At 41.4% G+C, this 18,925-nt stretch overlaps 2 protein-coding genes across 4 annotated transcripts; one reads left to right on the top strand and one right to left on the bottom strand.

Moving 5' to 3' along the window:
• Positions 1-184: 184 nt before the first annotated feature.
• On the bottom strand, positions 185-13,149 carry miga2 (mitoguardin 2). Of its 3 annotated transcripts, none has more exons than XM_030769125.1 (15): positions 12,914-13,149; positions 12,361-12,574; positions 11,829-11,938; positions 11,338-11,458; positions 7,888-8,018; positions 6,506-6,623; positions 6,092-6,198; positions 5,795-5,907; positions 4,850-4,922; positions 4,559-4,645; positions 4,319-4,417; positions 3,936-4,070; positions 3,275-3,328; positions 2,371-2,487; positions 185-1,556 (listed from the first exon to the last, which is right to left on the bottom strand). In XM_030769125.1, exons 1-15 carry the CDS (start codon positions 13,007-13,009, stop codon positions 1,338-1,340), a joined length of 1,794 nt encoding a protein of 597 aa, XP_030624985.1. In that variant the 5' UTR covers positions 13,010-13,149; the 3' UTR covers positions 185-1,337. The 3 variants fall into 3 exon arrangements, with proteins under 3 accessions (XP_030624985.1, XP_030624984.1, XP_030624983.1); XM_030769124.1 differs by having other exon boundaries at positions 11,823-11,938; XM_030769123.1 differs by having other exon boundaries at positions 6,092-6,201; positions 11,823-11,938.
• A 2,604-nt stretch (positions 13,150-15,753) lies between these two features.
• Positions 15,754-18,563, top strand: st6galnac4 (ST6 (alpha-N-acetyl-neuraminyl-2,3-beta-galactosyl-1,3)-N-acetylgalactosaminide alpha-2,6-sialyltransferase 4). Its single transcript, XM_030769476.1, has 5 exons — positions 15,754-15,827; positions 15,978-16,115; positions 16,848-17,257; positions 17,940-18,047; positions 18,377-18,563. Exons 1-5 carry the CDS (start codon positions 15,816-15,818, stop codon positions 18,561-18,563), a joined length of 855 nt encoding a protein of 284 aa, XP_030625336.1. The 5' UTR covers positions 15,754-15,815.
• Positions 18,564-18,925: the final 362 nt, after the last annotated feature.

An 18,925-nucleotide genomic window follows, 5' to 3' on the forward strand; every position in this document is an offset into this window, starting at 1 on the left:
ATGTTTAAAGTGATTGTATGTCCTCAGACTGTGAGGGACTAATCCATTAATAATGATGGCTTAGTGGATAGTTTTGTGGCTCCAGTTAATGGGATGTTACTGGAACCAGTCCAAACCAGACTGAAAACATAAAATTCAGAGTTCTAAACTACTGGGTTTAAACTGACTCATTCAAATCCTGGAGAGATGCTAAGTGTTTTACTGGGACAGAAAGCTCATTACTGATTGAGTATAAGTTCAAAAAGAAAGTGGAAAGGACCTCTGGACTTGCTGATACATTACATACACACACAAACAAACATAAATAAGCATGCATCCTTTAACCATGACACACCAGGCTGCTGTCAGTTCAACTAATCACGTGCTGCATGGTTTGCCTATTATTTGCAGGTGAAATTTAAAGCCATTTATAAATGCGACAGTATCAAAACGACTGTCAACTTGCCGCTAGCTCCTGACTCAACAGTGCAACTCAGGCGGTAAAATTACAATATGCCCCACTGGGGATTTCCCATAATGCCTCTGCGAACCCACAACGCCACGGTGCAATCTCTGTACTGTATAAAGCCACTGAATACTACTGAGCAGCAAACAGTTTCAGCTCCCCAGTGTAACCAGGCTCCCATGAGTCACAATTTTTCTCTTTTTCAACCAAATCACACTCTGAATCAGTGCTTTTCTGTGGCGATTTGCCAGAAAGAGGTATATAAATCTAAACCAAAACTCTTTAGACAACAGTTCATAATTCAACAGTTCAATGATCAATAGCTTAAAATGAATGTCTGCAGGGCGAGTGTTATTTGGCTAGGACAATACCCCAAAACACCATTCTTAGATACAAAACACACACATACACACACTCACATATAAGTTTGCACTTCAAAGAAAGAATTCTACTGGCAACATAAAAAAAAATCATAAAGGCTGTGGTTACGTACTCCAATTGAGGAGAAATGACACAATAGGTATGATAAGCGTGTGTTGTGTGTTTGTGAGTGAATGACATAGAGAGTTCTGGGGAAAGACTCCTGAAAGGTGAATCTGACTTCTCCATAGGTTCAGTCTCTGGGTCTGTAGTGGGGAAAAATGGGTCCTATAGCAGCATTCTCCATCGTTAACTCAGCAGGTTCAAACTTTACCCCATTTAGGTTCTACTTCTTATTTTAAACACAAACACACACACACACACACACATACACACAGCCAGACACACATGGACACCCGCACATCTGCGCACCTCGAGGCTTCTCTGTCTTATAAGCACTTCAGGAGGTCCGACAGTTAATGAGAGTCTCCTCTGAAAAACAGAGAACCCAGCTGAGTTGGACATGTCAGTTCTAGGGCCCACTGTGGCCAAGGCCTGGGTCCGGATCAGGTTTCTGGTTTTGGGGCAGTGACCCATTGGGTTCGGGCAAGCTGTCAATGCCCAGGTAACCCAGCAGAATGTCACTGCGTCGATGAGACAGACTCAGGATGTCCTCAGCCAGACACTGGGCAGAGGTGAAACGCACTTTATCATGGTCAAACATGTCCTTTAGATACTGCACCACTTGTTGCTGTGGGGAGAAAAGATGAAGAAGAAAAAGAGTTCTGATTAAATCACATCAGTGCAATGCCTTTACAGTGAAAGATCATTATGAAGCAAAAAAAAACAGTTTTTCTTCTTTGGGAACCTTGTGACAAAGTGTCTCACTCAAGGCCACATCAGCAGACAGCTGTCATACTCAGGACTCAGACCTACAACACTGCATTTACTGGACTGTTAAACCACCAGCAGACATCTACTACAATGTTATTATAACATGCCCGTTTATGCCCATTCCTGTCCATGAAAAGTGTCCCAGGCAATACAATGAATATATTTTAGCAATACTTCATATTTAATTCTTCATTTGTTCTTGAATCTGCTCTCTTCTCTTTGCAAACCCCAGCCTGGCTTTGTCAGGAATGTACAGAGTGATGAGGGTGGATTATACTGCCACAGAGATTACAGTGTCAAACAGATTAAGATGATAGAGGGCACCTGAGATTATAATCCTTGTAATCTGTGTGAAAACCTAATCCCTAAGAGTGAGGTGCAGGCAACAATCAGTTCAAAAATCTCTCTCTTTGAAAGAGGCCCTCCCAATCATTACCAAAATTATGACTCTTACATTTTTAACCACTGCAATCTACAACAGAACCTTAATCTTGATCAAAACCCTAACCTAAATGACCTGTTTTAATCTCACAAGGGGTTTAAATTTGGATTGTAATCTCCCTTCCCATTTGATGCAATTTAAAGCAAACACTAAAGCATCCTTGAAACAGGGTTATCTGAGTTATTACATTTCTTTTTTTGTTGAGGGCTTTCCATTTTTGTTAACTCACCTTAAATATGGTGCAGACCTCACTAAGGTGTTGCCTGGGGCCCAAGAAGCCAAAGGCCAAAACTGGACTCACATGCTCTGAGATGGCATAGAAGTGCGATATAAAACCATCTGGGACCTGGGAGACAGAAACCAGAACACGCATTACTGTTTTAAACCGACCTGTGACAAACAACATAAAGTAACTATACAGATGTTTATGAAAATCTAAACAAGAACATTTCAATCAGTTTTTGTCAAATACATTACATTTCTTTTTTGTTTATTTGTTTGTTATCTCTCTTTGGTTTGAGGTAGTCGAAATGTTGCCTGGGTGAAAAAAGTCATACATGTATTTTCAGTTGCAGAATGACAAACTTTGCCGGCTTCAGTTTATCAAAGTGCATGCCAATACTCTCTATTGTGTGGATGTGCTTGACAGCAGTTATTGTCTACATACTGAGTGACTTAGTGAAGCGTGAAGGTGATAAACATTACAGTTTTACATGTCTTCACACAGGAATTTAAACATTAAATTTACAAAAATGAGTATGTAAGAACCATTACAATCATTAGTCATTCATTTAAAGGGAAGATGACATTTTAAGATGTCTATGTCTATCTTAAAATGTTTAAAATGTTTCACAGACATGTTTATGGTCGAATGGATTTTGCTCTGCAAAACGGTGAATGTGTTGCCTGAGGTGACGCTTCATTTTTTGGGGTTTTTAGATGATTCTCTTGAGACTAAATACAGCTTTCCTGTCCCTCTGTAGCCTTGTAACCCACTCCCATCCCTCCACACTAGCAGGATGCCTTGTGTTTGAGAGTTAATGTGAGAAAGTGTGTCAAATATAAGTCTACGTTTGTATGCGTCCATGACATTTTTAAGAATATGCTTGTAATTTTAGATCTCTCACACTCACCATTAGCAACCTCCTCTTAGCTTTCAACACAGACCAGCATGCAGTGGCCAATGCCTGAGAAAGAGAGAGAAAAAGAGAGTGAATGAGTTATTACATGTCTTCTCAGTTTGAAGGTTTTTCATTTGAAACAAGGACATGTGATCACCATCTAACACTAACCCTGAATACTAAGTACTCCTAGTATTCAGCGACAGAGTATCTTTGAAACTACTAGATGCCCAACAATTTCTTGGTATTAGGGTGAGATTGCCCTCAACTCTATGTTTGTACATTTATTACTCTCTGGTCTGTAGGTTTCTAATGTAAATGTAAATCTCTGCGATCGCAAACACACACTGTGAACAGTGAGCAGTGAATTTGTCCTCGGCATTTAACCCATCCAACACACCGGTAGTGAACACACACACACCAGATGCAGAAGCAGTGGGCAGCATTCCTTGCACCTGGGGGGCATTGGGGCTAAGTGCCTTGCCCAAGGGATGGTGGTCCTAGGAATTGAACCGGCAACCCTTCGGTTACGAACCCGGTTCTCTAACCTCCAGACCACAGCTGCCCCCTTTCTGTAGGTTTATTGTATGATTTTTAGTTTCTCTCTCTGTGTTTAGCTCTGCTTGCCTGAATTCTAAGCGACTGATTTGTTTTGGGGTTTTTTTTGCTGTACCGTCTCTTTAAAGCTGTCGGAGAGCCAGCGGTTCCTCAGGACTGCGACTACTGAAGACGGAGGACTCTCCAAGTCCTCAAAGGCGTCCATTAGGATAAAGTCCAACACAATGTCAAAGAAATTCATACACACCACCTACACAGAGCCAAGAGGCAGAAGGGTCACACACTAACAATTCAGGTCAGAAATAGTTTAATAAAGACACACATTTGAGTAAGCAAAGCGGTAGAAATACCGATATAGAGAGGACAGACAGACAGCCAGACTGACAGATGCACGGGACAAAGGTCAGACAGCTGGACAAGTTCACACAGTCAAACCAGACTGAGAGAGAGAGAGACAGAGAGAGAGCGAGAGCGAGGGAGAGAGACAGACAGACTAACCCCTCTTCCTTCGAGCTCCATCTTGGTGATGGGCCAGGTTTCCTCTCTCTGAGTATACAGCAGCATGTCCTCATAGCTCTCCAGAAAAGCCTTTGGGCTCTACGCATGTGCACACACACACACACACACCACAGAGAGAGATAGAGAGAGAGAGAGAGAGGGAGAAATAGAGAGGTAAGAGTGTTGAAGGTAAATGTCACGGTTTGGATAGATGGACATATGAATGGATGGACTGGCTACTTTGTTGGCTTTGATCATGAGTCCACTGATCATCTGTTTTCCTGTCTCCGTGAAGAATGTCCGATGAGTCTCCTCCAACAACAATATCTGCCCACAGAGAAACACACAGAATGACAGTTTATGAGGAGATTAGCCAAAGAGCTGCCAATAAGCCAAGCTGATGAGTCAAACGTTAAAAAAAAAAACTGCCCAAGACTACGCAACAACACAGACCTGTGTTCAGTCACTAAGGGGACTACTCTGGTTGTAAAATTATTGGTTTGTGTGTGTGTATGTGTGGTGTGTACAGACCTGGAAAGCTTGTCTCACACAGTGCAATTTGGCCAGGAAGTCCTGATCACTGTAACACTCCAGCAGCTCAGTTCTGTAAAGGAGAGAGTCAGTGAGTTGCGTTTGTGTCTAGGGGTGTATTTGCGAATGCGCATTTCTGTCTGTCTGTATTCGGTAAAACAGAACGGCAATGAGCAGAACGTGTGTATAGCAGCGTGTGTGTTAAAATGTGTGTGTATGGAGTTGTTGGGGTTCTGCTGAAGCCGTTCGGTGTTTAGTCTGAGTATGATTTTTATGATGTTCAGAAGATTTGTGTGTGTGTGTGTTTGATGTGTGTGAGGCGTTTAGTCTGAGAGTGGTGAAACTGGAACTTAGATGTGCCTTCTGGTGATTACGCTATTCAGGTAACTTGCTAGGAGCAGACCACATACTTTTAGACTCTGCTTACTCACTGAGTGTAACACCACATTTCTAAACACAACAGTAGAGAATCAGACTGTCAGCAGACTAAGATTCAGAGCGTGAAACATCTGAGACATCTGAAACTGAGTGGGTCTGTTTACGCAAAGAATGATGCCCGAGTGCACGGTTTACCCTGACTGGTGTTTAGTCGTTTACTTTAAAACCGTTTAAGATGGTTTGTGTGTAGACTGAAAGAGTTTCAGCCAACTGGTGTTAATATGTAGTTTCTGAGTGTGGTGCTAACGTCATTTGGTGTTTTCTCTGAGTGAAATGTTCAGTGATTTGGGCGGTTTTGTGTGTGATCCGTGTACTAGAATTTAAAGTTTGACGTACTACAGTTGTTGAAAGTTTAGGCTTTGTCTGAGAGTGGAGCTGCAGTTTTCTGCTGAACGTGCATGTGGAACACGGTTTTAATGCTAACCACTGTTGAGTGAGGGCATGGTGTTTAAATTGTTTGGTGTTTGAGTGAGAAGTTTAAGTTATTTAAGTGTTTAACCGTTTTACCTGAGTGATCTGCAAAGGACATCCCCTGCCTTCACAAGAGTCAGAGCTTCCTCATAGAGAGCTGCAGGTTTCAATGGCTGATAAACCTCTTCCAAAGAAAACGTATCAAACAGCTGCAGAGAAAGAAAAATTTAAAAAAAAAAGATATATATTTAAAAATGAAAAAATATTTAAAAAATGAATATGTGGGTAATAAATTTGTAACATCTGAAAGATAAATTCTTCAAAAACAAGGCTTAACCATTCAAAAACACATTCACAGGTGGGTTGTGCGTGAGTACAGGTGTGTGTTATGACCTCTGCTGCAGAAAAGAAGGAGTCATCAGAGGTGACAGTGGTTGCGTCATCGTCTTGATTTCGCTGAGAGCTCTCCACGTTCGGAAGGATCAACGTCCCCTCACTCTCTACTTAATAATACACATGACAACAATACTTTCATTCAATCACAATGACCAGTGCAGACCTGTTCCACCGCTACCCCACTGACACACTCCTACAAACTTATTTCACTGCCTCGCTGATCATAGAGATCATAACACCGTCAGTAACTATAACAATAATACTGAGGGACGTCAATAAAACAATGAAACTACAACAAAAACTCTAGGGGATTAATTAGATGGAGTTTAGGAGTAACAGACACCTCTCAAAGCTGAAAAACTGAAGAATTCTTTGTGTGTTTATATGTGTGTGTGTGTGTGCTGTACTCACCAAGGTCAGCGAGAAGACTATCTGGTGGAATGGAGCTTCCGAAGTCTTCCTGCAGATGGTAGGCCCGATGCAACAGAGACTCCAGCTTCTCTGCAAACTGACGGTGGTGCATGTCCGCCTGTTACAACAAGTCATTATCATTCATAACCAAATGACACTCACCACTCACTACTACAGTGTCAAGATTTAAAGATGTTAACCTTCATTTCATCCCATCATCTCCAACATTCTATCTGCCTCTGACACAGGACTGTTTGTTAAGTGCTGTGTTTACTGTTGTATGAGCTGTGTGTTTGTTTACTGCTGTATGAGCTGTGTGTTTGTTTACTGCTGTATGAGCTGTGTGTTTGTTTACTGCTGTATGAGCTGTGTGTTTGTTTACTGCTGTATGAGCTGTGTGTTTGTTTACTGCTGTATGAGCTGTGTGTTTGTTTACTGCTGTATGAGCTGTGTGTTTGTTAACTGTTGTATGAGCTGTGTGTTTGTTAACTGTTGTATGAGCTGTGTGTTTGTTTACTGTCGTATGAGCTGTGTGTTTGCTTACTGTCCTATGAGCTGTGTGTTTGTTTACTGTCGTATGAGCTGTGTGTTTGTTTACTGCTGTATGAGCTGTGTGTTTGTTTACTGCTGTATGAGCTGTGTGTTTGTTTACTGCTGTATGAGCTGTGTGTTTGTTTACTGCTGTATGAGCTGTGTGTTTGTTTACTGCTGTATGAGCTGTGTGTTTGTTTACTGTTGTATGAGCTGTGTGTTTGTTAACTGTTGTATGAGCTGTGTGTTTGTTTACTGTCGTATGAGCTGTGTGTTTGTTTACTGTCGTATGAGCTGTGTGTCTGCTTACTGTCGTATGAGCTGTGTGTTTGTTAACTGTTGTATGAGCTGTGTGTTTGTTTACTGTTGTATGAGCTGTGTGTTTGTTTACTGTCGTATGAGCTGTGTGTCTGCTTACTGTCGTATGAGCTGTGTGTTTGCTTACTGTCGTATGAGCTGTGTGTTTGTTTACTGTCGTATGAGCTGTGTGTTTGCTTACTGTCGTATGAGCTGTGTGTTTGCTTACTGTCGTATGAGCTGTGTGTTTGCTTACTGTTGTATGAGCTATGTGTATTCTTACTGTTGTGTGAACTGTGTGTATTCTTACTGCTGTAGGAGCTGTGCGTTTTTTTTACTACTGTATGGGCTGTGTGTTTGTTTACTGCTGTATGAGCTGTGTGTATTCTTACTGCTGTATGAGCTGTGTGTTTGTTTACTGTTGTATGAGCTGTGTGTTTGTTTACTGTTGTGTGAGCCGTGTGTTTTTTAACTGTTGTATGAGCTGTGTGTTTGTTTACTACTGTATGAGCTGTGTGTTTGTTTACTGTTGTATGACCTGTGTTTGTTCTTACTGTTGGAAGTGGGGCGACTTCTGCCCCCTGAAGGACAAGACCAGAACTGGCTGCTGTGTCTGAATGAGCACCTCGCCTAATATTTAGAGCCTGTTCCCATTTCTGTAACGCCTCCTCAAACAACTCCATACCTGCAAGGCGAGAAAGACAGTATTATACATCCATTCAACTCTATCCTTGCAGAAAATCACATAGTATCACACACAAACATACAACTCCATGACACAGGGACACAGAAAGTAATACTACTACCAAGCAACTCTGTACATACAAGCATTAATCGAGGAATTGAGGACCAGTATCTATCCCAGCAACAAAAAGTACAAACTTACAACAGAAACCCAAAAAAAAAACTGGAACGAGTGAGTGTTACTTGCATCTACAGTGGATGACATAACCATGTAACCACTAAAAGAGCAGGTCTTTGTAACTATCTTAAAACTCTTTTCTCCCTCCATCACCCAGCAACCTTGACGCCCTCTGACAGGCACTCGGCAGTTATACAGCGTGAACAAGAAGAAAACAACGAGAACTCTGCGGAACTAAAACCTGTAACCTGTGGAACCATCTGCCCCCACAAGCTGAATCAGAGGTGGTGCGCCCAACCCCCTCCACTGGAATGCCAAATGAAGATCGCGAGCACACAGAAACTGATAACATTGGCGTGCAGCAGCCGTCACTATCACCTCCCAAGGCTGAGGACAGGCTATCTGACAAGAAGGGCCATGCAGAGGCCCCGGTGTCTGACCCACTCAGGGAGAGCCATGCAGAGGCCCCGGTGTCTGACCCACTCAGGGAGAGCCATGCAGAGGCCCCGGTGTCTGACCCACTCAGGGAGAGCCATGCAGAGGCCCCGGTGTCTGACCCACTCAGGGAGAGCCATGCAGAGGCCCCGGTGTCTGACCCACTCAGGGAGAGCCATGCAGAGGCCCCGGTGTCTGACCCACTCAGGGAGAGCCATGCAGAGGCCCCGGTGTCTGACCCACTCAGGGAGAGCCATGCAGAGGCAGACACACCAACATCCCACCCTGATTTCCTTGACTCCTTGTCACCATCCCCACCCCACTATCTAAACTTCTCTGAAAGTATGGAGAGGCCGCTGTCAATTGGTAGGCTGTCTTTTTCTAGACCCAATCCCAAGGGCCCAGCACCCAAACCAACCCCTCCATCCCCACCCTCACTCCCTACTTTCTCTCCCTCCCACATCAAACCCGCCTCTCTACCTACAGCAGCCTGCCCAATCACAGAGACTAAGAAAGTCATTTCTAATTAATGATCTTACTTGCACACATACACTTGATTTTTTACTTTTAACTGAAACATGGTTGGATGAAGCAAGCGGTGCTACTACCCTTGCTGAATCAGTTTCTCCAAACTTCACTTTCACAAGTGCTGCTAGGACAAGCAGAAGAGGAGGGAGAGTAGCCACGCTATTCAGATACCCTTTTCAGTGCAAACAGTCATCATTTGGTGACTTTATATCATATGAATGCCTATGTGCTCTCATTAAGTGTTCTCCTCAGATTTTGTTAATAAACTTTTTAGTGGCCTCCAAAACACCCGGCTAAAGTTTTTCTTGATGAGCTGTATTGTCTGTAATTTGTATGGATTTTGATCTGATCATTTCTGTGTATTCTTTGATGTGTCTATGTCCCCACACATTCAGAGCAGATCTATGACTGTAAACCCTGATCACTGATCACACTGGTGCTCTCTTTCAGCAGGCACTTTCCAGAACCTCAAGTCAACTGTCAGACTTCTGTGGATGACTTGCTGGATCATTTTAATTCAAAAATGGTAAATATTATGGATGACATTGCTCCAGTAAAAGTGAAGACAGTCACCAACAAACAAAAAGCACCATGGAAAAAAAAATCCAGCCGTTAAACTCCTGAAAAGAGAGTGCAGGAAGACTGAAAGAAAACGGCGCAAATACAAACTCCAGATCCACTGTGAAATCCATAAAGAGACGCTTTGCACATATAATGGTGAAATATGCAAAGCAAGACAGTCTTTTTTTCTCCATCATCAGTAGAAATATATACAATACTCGTGTGCTATTCACAACTGTTGAGAAATTGACAAACCCCCCTTCACAGCTGGCATCTGAACTTCTCTCTGTCAATGAGTGAATAGAATTTACGTCCTTTTTCAAAGATAAAACTGATCAAATCAGGCAGAACATATCCTCTCAATTACTAACAACTCAACATTTAGATTTACCAGCACCAAAAAGACGGGAACTCAACTTGAAAAAAAACACTACAGGATGTCAACTCTCAAATGTCTAAAGCTTAGATACTTTACCTATCCAACTTTTTCAAATCAGTTTTTCACCTCATAGTAGCAGACGTGCTTAAAATTATAAATATATCAACGGCGCTGTCTGGCACATTCCCCAAGTCCCTGTAAACAACTGTTAAAAAGCCCTTTACTTAAAAAGAATAATCTAGATGCTTCCATACTGAGAAATTACTGCTATGTTGCTCAGCTCTGGAACCGACTTCCCGATGACATCAAAGGTGCTCCAACGATAGCCAGTTTAAAAGCCAACTGTTCTCAGATGCTTTTTGTTAACTGATTAAATGCACTCGACTTTTTAATTTTTTCTTTCTAATGCACTCTTCCTTTTTAATCTTTTATTTTTCTGTGTTCTTTTAACTGTTTTAATGCACTCTGCCTTGTTTTAATCTCTTATTTTTCTATGCTCTTTTATCTGCTCATTTGTAAAGCACTTTGAATTACTAATCTGTATGAATTGTCCTATATAAATAAACTTGCCTTGCCTTTTTAATTAAGGGACATAGCTCTATATGCCAAGGTATGAGTATTCGCTAACTGTACAGCGTCTTATCGGTAGGGGGCGACAAAGAGCGCTAAACCGCCACAGAGCTCCGTGCAGGGGAAGCACAGATGAAACCATTGATGGGTGCAGAAAACAATGACTCAAAAAGGTAATGATTAGTAGTTCGTGAGGCATTCACAAACTTCATTACAAATTATTCATCTGCCAGTTGGATGCATAGTTATTGTGTCATCCTTGGAAATTGAACAGGATGGTGAGAACGTGTGGATGGTTGTCTGTGTTATTTCTTTTCACTACTGTTCCCCCAACACCGGCTGTAAGTCAATGGCAGGTTACTGACTCGTGTTTGGTGGGCAGCTTTTTGACTGAATTGTTCAGAAACGATAAAAACTCTCAAAACATTTACATTTTAGCTAATAATCAATTAGGGTGGTTTTCAACTGTTATTGTGTAAACAATTCAATAACTACAGCATAAACACAACAATTCTGTCGCATCACAACAATTTTCCTTTTTTTTTTTTTTTTTTGAGTTAAAGGCTATCTGTAAGGTAATGTAAGTACAGACTCTGGTGTAAATAGTCCTTTAATATGAGCTGAGAACACTGTTGTGTCTGTTTGGTGAACAGCAATAAACTACATTACCCATGAGGTACAGGTTCTCTGCGTTTGACTCCTCCACTGCTCCGGGCTCCTCAGCCACTGGTTCTGCCTCCCATGGAGTGCCTGCATTGGCTGACTGGTTGGGAGAAGATGGGACTCGCACCTGTGTCATGAGAATCAAGCATCAGAATTATAAAATGGTCAGGGAGAGGAGATTCCATCAGTTCAATACAATAATTTTTTTTTATCAAAAATTACTTTTTAAAAAGAGAGAGAAAAGGAGAAAGAGGGATGATGAAAAGAATAATAGTGGAGTTAGGGTAAAGAAAAGAAATAGCAACAAAGATAGAGCAAAAGACAGAGAGGGATGGAGGGAGAGCAAGTGAGTGGGAAAAAGAGAGAGACATTAAGAAAGACAGTGAGAGACAGAAACATCCAAAAAGAGAGATGGAGAAAAAGAAACCATGGAAAAAGACAGACAGGAGAAAAGGTTACAGTTCAAGAGAGAGACTGTTAGTGTAACCTACAGATGCCAGACTGTGTGAGGAACTCGAGTGTTTGCTGTGAGCCAGAGAGGAGATGCCACTCAAGGTGTCGTTACTGCGTGTGCTGGGACTCATAATCTGGCGCCCTGGAAATGGGCCTGAATAAACACACAACACAAATAAACACCAAACAATATTAATTCTGGTCCTTTTTAACTGTCACTTTTCATCATCACACTGCAAGCAATCATCTAAAAATAGGACAGTTAAGTCACAGTGTCCTAAATACAAATATACCTATAAATGACGAAATTCTGGAAATTAATACATATATACAATTAATTAATACATAACCAACACCACACAAACTTTGACTATAAACAATTCAGAACACTTAAAATTATTAGCAGCTAGAAACAGTTACACAATTAATTACCATAAAGAAAAAAAATCAATGAAACAAATCACGACTATGACAGAACCACATGCCAAATAATTGCCTGTGGAGGCAACTGATTCATGATTTGAATAAATTAATCAAATCAATCAAGCAACACATAATGTGACTGTTCCCTCTCACCTCTCTTAAGTGAGGCCGGTCGGCTGGTTCTGAGGAGTGATTCAGGCACACCCACGGTAGGCTTCTTCTGGGCGTCCTTACTGGTCACCTGCTTCCTCTTACGTCCACGCCGCTTCAGCTGATGGGCAGTTAATGCTAAGGCAACACTGCCAAGCGCCGTAGCAAAGAGAACCTTTTTCAGATTAGGAGACAGACGCAGCTGAGAGAAAATGGACTGAGAGAGAGAGAAAGAAAGAAAAAAGGAGAGAAAGAAAGAAAGAAAGAAAGAAAGAAAGAAAGAAAGAAATAAAGAAACAGAGAAAGAAACAAACAAAGAAAGAGAGAGAGAGAAAGACAAAATCTGTCATTTGCATTCTAGTGGGTTGGGTTTGATTCTTTTACTGTATCAGTCCGTTTTCATCCCAATTATCCTAAGCTGCACTTCAGGATCATCCATCCATCTACCTTTACAGAGGTATTGAAACAGAGTAAAACAAGCTAAAATTGGTCACATTGTTTTGGGTGACTAATGAGTCAAACCCAGTTGTGACTGTACCCCAGGTGTGAACGTTACCTGTCCGAAGGTGGAGTAGAGGAAAACAGGTATCTCAGCCACTGTCATGGCTAAGGCCTGCATGATGGACATGCCCTCTGCCCTTTGGATTGACATGTCAGCCACCCTCCCACAGCTTCACAGGCATCAAGAGGTTAAATCTTCCTTCACTCTCTGACTCAGGAACAGCTTCAGTCCTCTCTGAACCAGTGCTTCCTCTCTGAGCCAGTCCTTTAAAACTGATCTGTTTTGACCAGAGATCAGTTTTAACCAGTCTGTCTCCTGTGTTACGGACTGTGCTTCAACTGACCCAGAAATACAGCTTTGTCTTCACTCCTCCAAGGGCGCCGTGGTTACCATAGTTGGCTGCCTAGGAAACCAGAGCACAGTTCATATCTCGGCCAACCCTCTTTAGATTAGGAGTAGGTTTTGGTTATGCAATTACAGTTAAACATTCTTGTGCCTGTTTTGATCTTCACCCCAGTCACATTAGGATATAAACAGAATGTGGTCAAGCAGGCTACATAAAATACAGTTTTGACTTACACCGACAGACTCCACAATGCCATGCAATATGTAGCCTGACGTTTTGAGCTTGTACTTTGGTACAAGCAACAAACTCCTTATGGTTTCAGCTCTAATAAACCGCACTGTAAATATGTCACTAATGTCTAACATCAGCTGCAGTAAACAAACATTTGAGGTCACAGCAACTTCGTACGTCATAAATGAATGAAGTTTGTGTGCGTGAACTGGTCACAGATAAGTACATTTTGAAATGTTATTCCACGCGAGTTGATTAAAAAAATATATAAAATTAACCATATAACCTAATAGTTCACACTTGTACTGGTACGACCAAATGACAGCAGCATGCATCTAGCGTTAGTCTGCTAACCTACATCAAAGATTAGAGAATGACAGATTAGTCCCTGCTGTCTGACAGAGCAGACTAAGGAACAAATATCAACTGATTCGGCATTCACAGGGTACACTTATATTCATATATCTTTAAATTCATAATAATATAAATACCATAAGTACAGTTAGGTTACCAAGTCAATGCAAGCTAACCAGAGCTAACACACTAGCTCTACTAAACCATTCAAATAATGAATGAAGCTATTAAAATACAACATCCCCTAAGATACCCTTTAAATCAGTTCTAATATTAAATTTGCGTCTGACAGTTTGATAGAAACAAATGCAGTTACTTTGTGAGGTTAGTAAACGTTTGATCTCCGTATCAGAAACCAGTCAAGGTCCTCAGGACTCAAGTCTCAAAGTAGCATCCTTATCACGTTTATACCTCTGCAAACTGTTCCTAAATGTCTGTGCTTACTGAAAAGATAACGATAACATTTGACATCGTAATCCACAGTAAATATGGGCTTATTATAAACCAGGAAATAATTAAACCGAACAGACACACTCACACTTCCATGTTTAGCTGGAGAAGGGCATTCTCTCTACGCTGCACTTCACACACTAGCAATGGCTTTCAATGGGCGGTTCAATATTTGATTGACAATCAGATTCACCTATGAGAATTGAGAAATACACTCGCGTCCTCAGAGTCTAACATGACACATTAGGGGGGAAAATGTATCATTGGCTATCCAATGATATCAGAAAATGACTTTTGATTGCTGCTCCCCGGGACAAACGAGCTAAGTGCCAAAAAATTTACAGGGCCGTAAATAGTCCATTCACCTTTAGTAGTCTCTCCACTTTGTAGTGGCGAAATGATCAGGAATATCCCTTGACTATGCAAAAAATAATTGTATATTTGCTTGTTTTATACAACATTGCTTGTTATTTTCCTCATAATATCCGAAAAAGTCTGTCTATATTTCTCTTTTATTGACATTAGTGTTTAGAGTTTAGTCTAATGTGCTGACACGAAACAAGTTCGTGGATCTCTTGGTCTCATAGCCCTGACAGTTTAGTGGCATGTTTAAAACTTCGGATCTTCGTTTCAGATTACAAGAGTCAGACTATAAAAGGAGCCTGCCGAAGTTGGTAGTGATGATGAGGATGATGGTGATCGTCACGTCCCAGCTCTCTGAGCATAATTTGATTGTAATTAACACACATTTAAAATAGCCTCAACGTGACCAGTAGCTCATTATACTCGTTCAGTTGCGTTCTGGCTTGATTGATTCGTTACCGCGTTTGCAAATAGGCTCTATACTTATAGAGCTTACTTACAGGCCCACATATTAGATATTTCAGATATTTGTATATGTGGTGTATGTAATTTTTCAGTATATGGATAATTACATTTAAAAAGTGTATAAAGAATAACTAAGATGTCTAAGAAGAGTAAGATATATTCCCAGTCATTGGGAAATCAGTGAGGGTTAGTGTTAATCAGGGATAAATCTGCACTAACGTCCTTGTATTGCCTGGAATAGAGGCTGGTGGTTAGAGAGCAGTATACTCACCTGCACTTGCAGCCTGCAATGTCAATGCCGGAACCAAAGTCAATTTGCTGATTTTGCTGGCGGGGCACAAACATCAGCGTCCCGACGACATGTAAGCAGGCTAATTTTTATAAGCTAATTTAATTGTGTTTACAAACAATTACTCTCATCATAAATAATTAATTTGACCCATAATTCCTTTCATCAGAAATATTTAATATGACTTTGATAGACATATGTTATTACTTCCCCCTATACATTTGAGGAATTCGTGAATTTGTCGGCCGAATGGTGGCATAAATGCTCTACTCGATGTTTTGTGTCTTTATTTTGGCTTCACAAAAAAAGTTGCTGTCGTATTACTATCACATTTTATCATACAGTTTCAATCAATGAGAACTGACCAACTGTCTTGAACGTTATTTATTTCTTCAGCAGAAATGCCGTGATGCTCAGATCTCGTCGAACCCCAGGGTAGGAGCCGCAAGCTTCTGGATATGACATCGCGGGTAACTTCATTTTTATCTAAACGGCAATAATGGGTTAAGAGTGTTACAGCTAACTGCTTAATGATAAACTTTTGTACGTGATACAGCACATGGAACTCCTGTTTCTATTGTTGTGTCACTTCTGCGCCTATACTGCCCTTTCTCATTCAGAGGCTCCGCTGGATCTTCCTCCTTCTGCTCTCCCTCACCCTGTTGCTATGGTACAGTCGTCTCTCCATGTCCGGGGTTACCATGGTGAACACTGGTGTCCGTGGTTATGTGAGGGTGTCCCCTGGACAAGTGGGGCAGGTAAAATCTTCATCACTCATTGTCAGGTGGAAAATTTTAGATCATTTAAAAGGAATGGGTCACATCTTTATATACTTCCATTGTTTACAGTTATTAAGATGTTAATAACCGAAGTCCTGAAAATCAGCTGTCACACTTAACTGAGTTCCAAAGCTACAGAGTTAGACTATAGAGTACTTTTAAGGTTAGAATACAATAAAGTCGCTGAATCTTTCCTTTAACACCATTTACTGGCAGTCTGTAATTTGTTAAGTCATATTACATATGCTTTTGACAAAGACAGATCAAATCTATACTTTAATTGCTTACAGCTATCAAGTCGTACAGATCAATTTGGACAGAGGTGGTTCACTGGAGATGCCATGTTATAATGGCCACATGAAATCTCAATCCTGACCAAAATGATGGCATTTCACATAACCCTGATGTTGTATTTGTACCCCCAGATTGTACCCTCCTTTTTAAATGTATTATAAATTAACTGTACAATATACAAACACTTATCACACAGCAGTTTTTTTTCCCTTTATTAGTAGGATCAGAGGGACTGCAGACATCATAATAAGTAATATGTTATAATAGTAACATTACAATTAAACTAAATTTGTAGAACTAAACTAAATGAAATCTAATTATGGTGTAATTGACCATACCTATATTTTAATTACATCATTTACATAGCTGCAGTCTATTAACATTATTGTCTTTCTGCGCATTCTGACCTTTCTTCAGATTCTACATCTGCATTGTACTCGCTGTGCCGTGGTGTCCAGTTCGGGACAGATGCTGGGTTCTGGGCGTGGTAGTGAGATTGACAGACAGGAGTGTGTGATTCGGATGAATGTCGCGCCCACTCGTGGGTTTGAGGCGGATGTTGGGAACAGGTCAACTGTACGTGTGGTCTCACACACCAGTGTTCCTCATCTGCTCAAGAAGGAGGAATACTTCTTCGGGCATGATGCAGACACCTTGTATGTGGTGTGGGGTCCTGAGAGAAATATGAGGCAGGATGGGAAGGGGCGTGTTTTTAATGCTTTGGTCAAACTGGCCATGAAGTACCCACGTGTGAGAATCTACGTGGTTACACATGAGAAAATCCAGTACTGTGACAGCGTGTTTCAAAACGAGACCGGCAAGAACAGGTACACAACTCACCCACAAGGCACTTACAGCTTGTTTACAGCTTAGCTCTCTCTTTTTCTCTTTCTCTCTTTCTCTGTCTCTCTTTCTCTGTGCCCCCGTCTCTTTCTCTTTCTGTCAGTTCAAATTCAAGAGCTTTTATTGGCATAGCCATATTCAGTTGTAGTTTTGTGAAAATATTAACTATTGTACAAGTAAGAGTTTGGTTACAACTGAAAATACATCTTAAACTATGACAGATAATGGGCCACTATAACGATTAATGATTTAGAGTAAAGATGGAGGAGGAACAACCCCACAAGCAGTTATAACTATAAGAATGGGAGCAGTTATGAAAAGGAAAAATAGATTTCCAAATCATGCGTTATAATGAGTAAGAGTGTGTGTTTTTTAGTCATTGCGAAGCAGTGCTGAAGTGTTTTTTTTCTTTGATTTGACATTCTGATAAGAAATTGAAGATCTGTCCTAACTGTGGCAAGGCCGAATATTTCTTGGTTTTGTAGTCATTCTTTGTCAGTTGCTGTTATTTTGATATTTTGGGCTGTAATAGTCACTGTGGTTGGCTCTTCTGCCACACCGTATTGTCCTTTCTTTGTGTGCGTCTCTCTCTCTCTCTCTCTCTCTATCTCTATCTCTCTCTCTCTCTCTCTCTCTCTCTCACTTCACACTTTGTATTTTTTTCAGAATGAAATCAGGGGCATTTCTCAGTACTGGATTCTTCACCATGATTCTGGCCCTGGATGTGTGTGACAGTATTCTGGTTTATGGGATGATTGATGGCTCCTACTGCAGGTGACAGAATGACATATGCCGCATGCACAGTGTCATCCCTCAGAGATAGAGAAGTGTACACGATATCATCCCAGAAAGATGATGACACTGAGAATCTGGCTGAAATGTTCATACTCAGCACGTGTCGAAAGGATTAGAGCTAAAAGAGTAGCCTGGATATACACAAAGAAGCCCAGGGCTGCTCTGTTCTATTCTATTCTATTCTATTCTATTCTATTCTATGAATGTAGTAAAGCAGCTAAAGTAATGAGTGTTCTTGGTGATCATGAGTTTTATTAATCTGACCTGCATGTGTGTGTGTGTGTGTGTGTGTGTGTGTGTGTCTATAGTAACTCCAATCGCACCTCTGTGCCGTACCACTATTACGAGTCATCTCGTCTGGATGAGTGTATGATGTATGGCGTTCACGAGCGGGCAAAGCGTGGAGGCCACCGTTTCATCACAGAGAAATCTATCTACAGACGCTGGGCCTCGCAGGGGAGACTCCAATTCGCATACCCTAACTGGTCACCATAGCAATACCCATAAAGCTTGCCACACTCCTTACTGAGGATTCATTGCCACAACGACTGCCTGATCACCACAGCAACCTCCAACCTATCTTGTTACCATGACAACAAAAGTACACCTTTTGCCCTGCTTCACTGCCACGACAATATGACTTCTCCCTTTACCCGGTTTCTACAGCTACAGTTTCAGTCTTCATACTTCCTTGGAACAACAACATCCCTAACACCACTGCCATACCGGTGAAATGTTTGCGACAGCCTTTGAGTGCACTCTGCTTGGTTGCAGAAGCAACCAACCCTGACCCTGTCCATGCACACCCACTCACGCACCTGGTCACCAAGGATGCAACCTTATCCCCCAATGGTACC

Source organism: Chanos chanos, chromosome 3, assembly GCF_902362185.1.
Source record: "Chanos chanos chromosome 3, fChaCha1.1, whole genome shotgun sequence".
Classification (NCBI taxonomy): domain Eukaryota; kingdom Metazoa; phylum Chordata; class Actinopteri; order Gonorynchiformes; family Chanidae; genus Chanos; species Chanos chanos.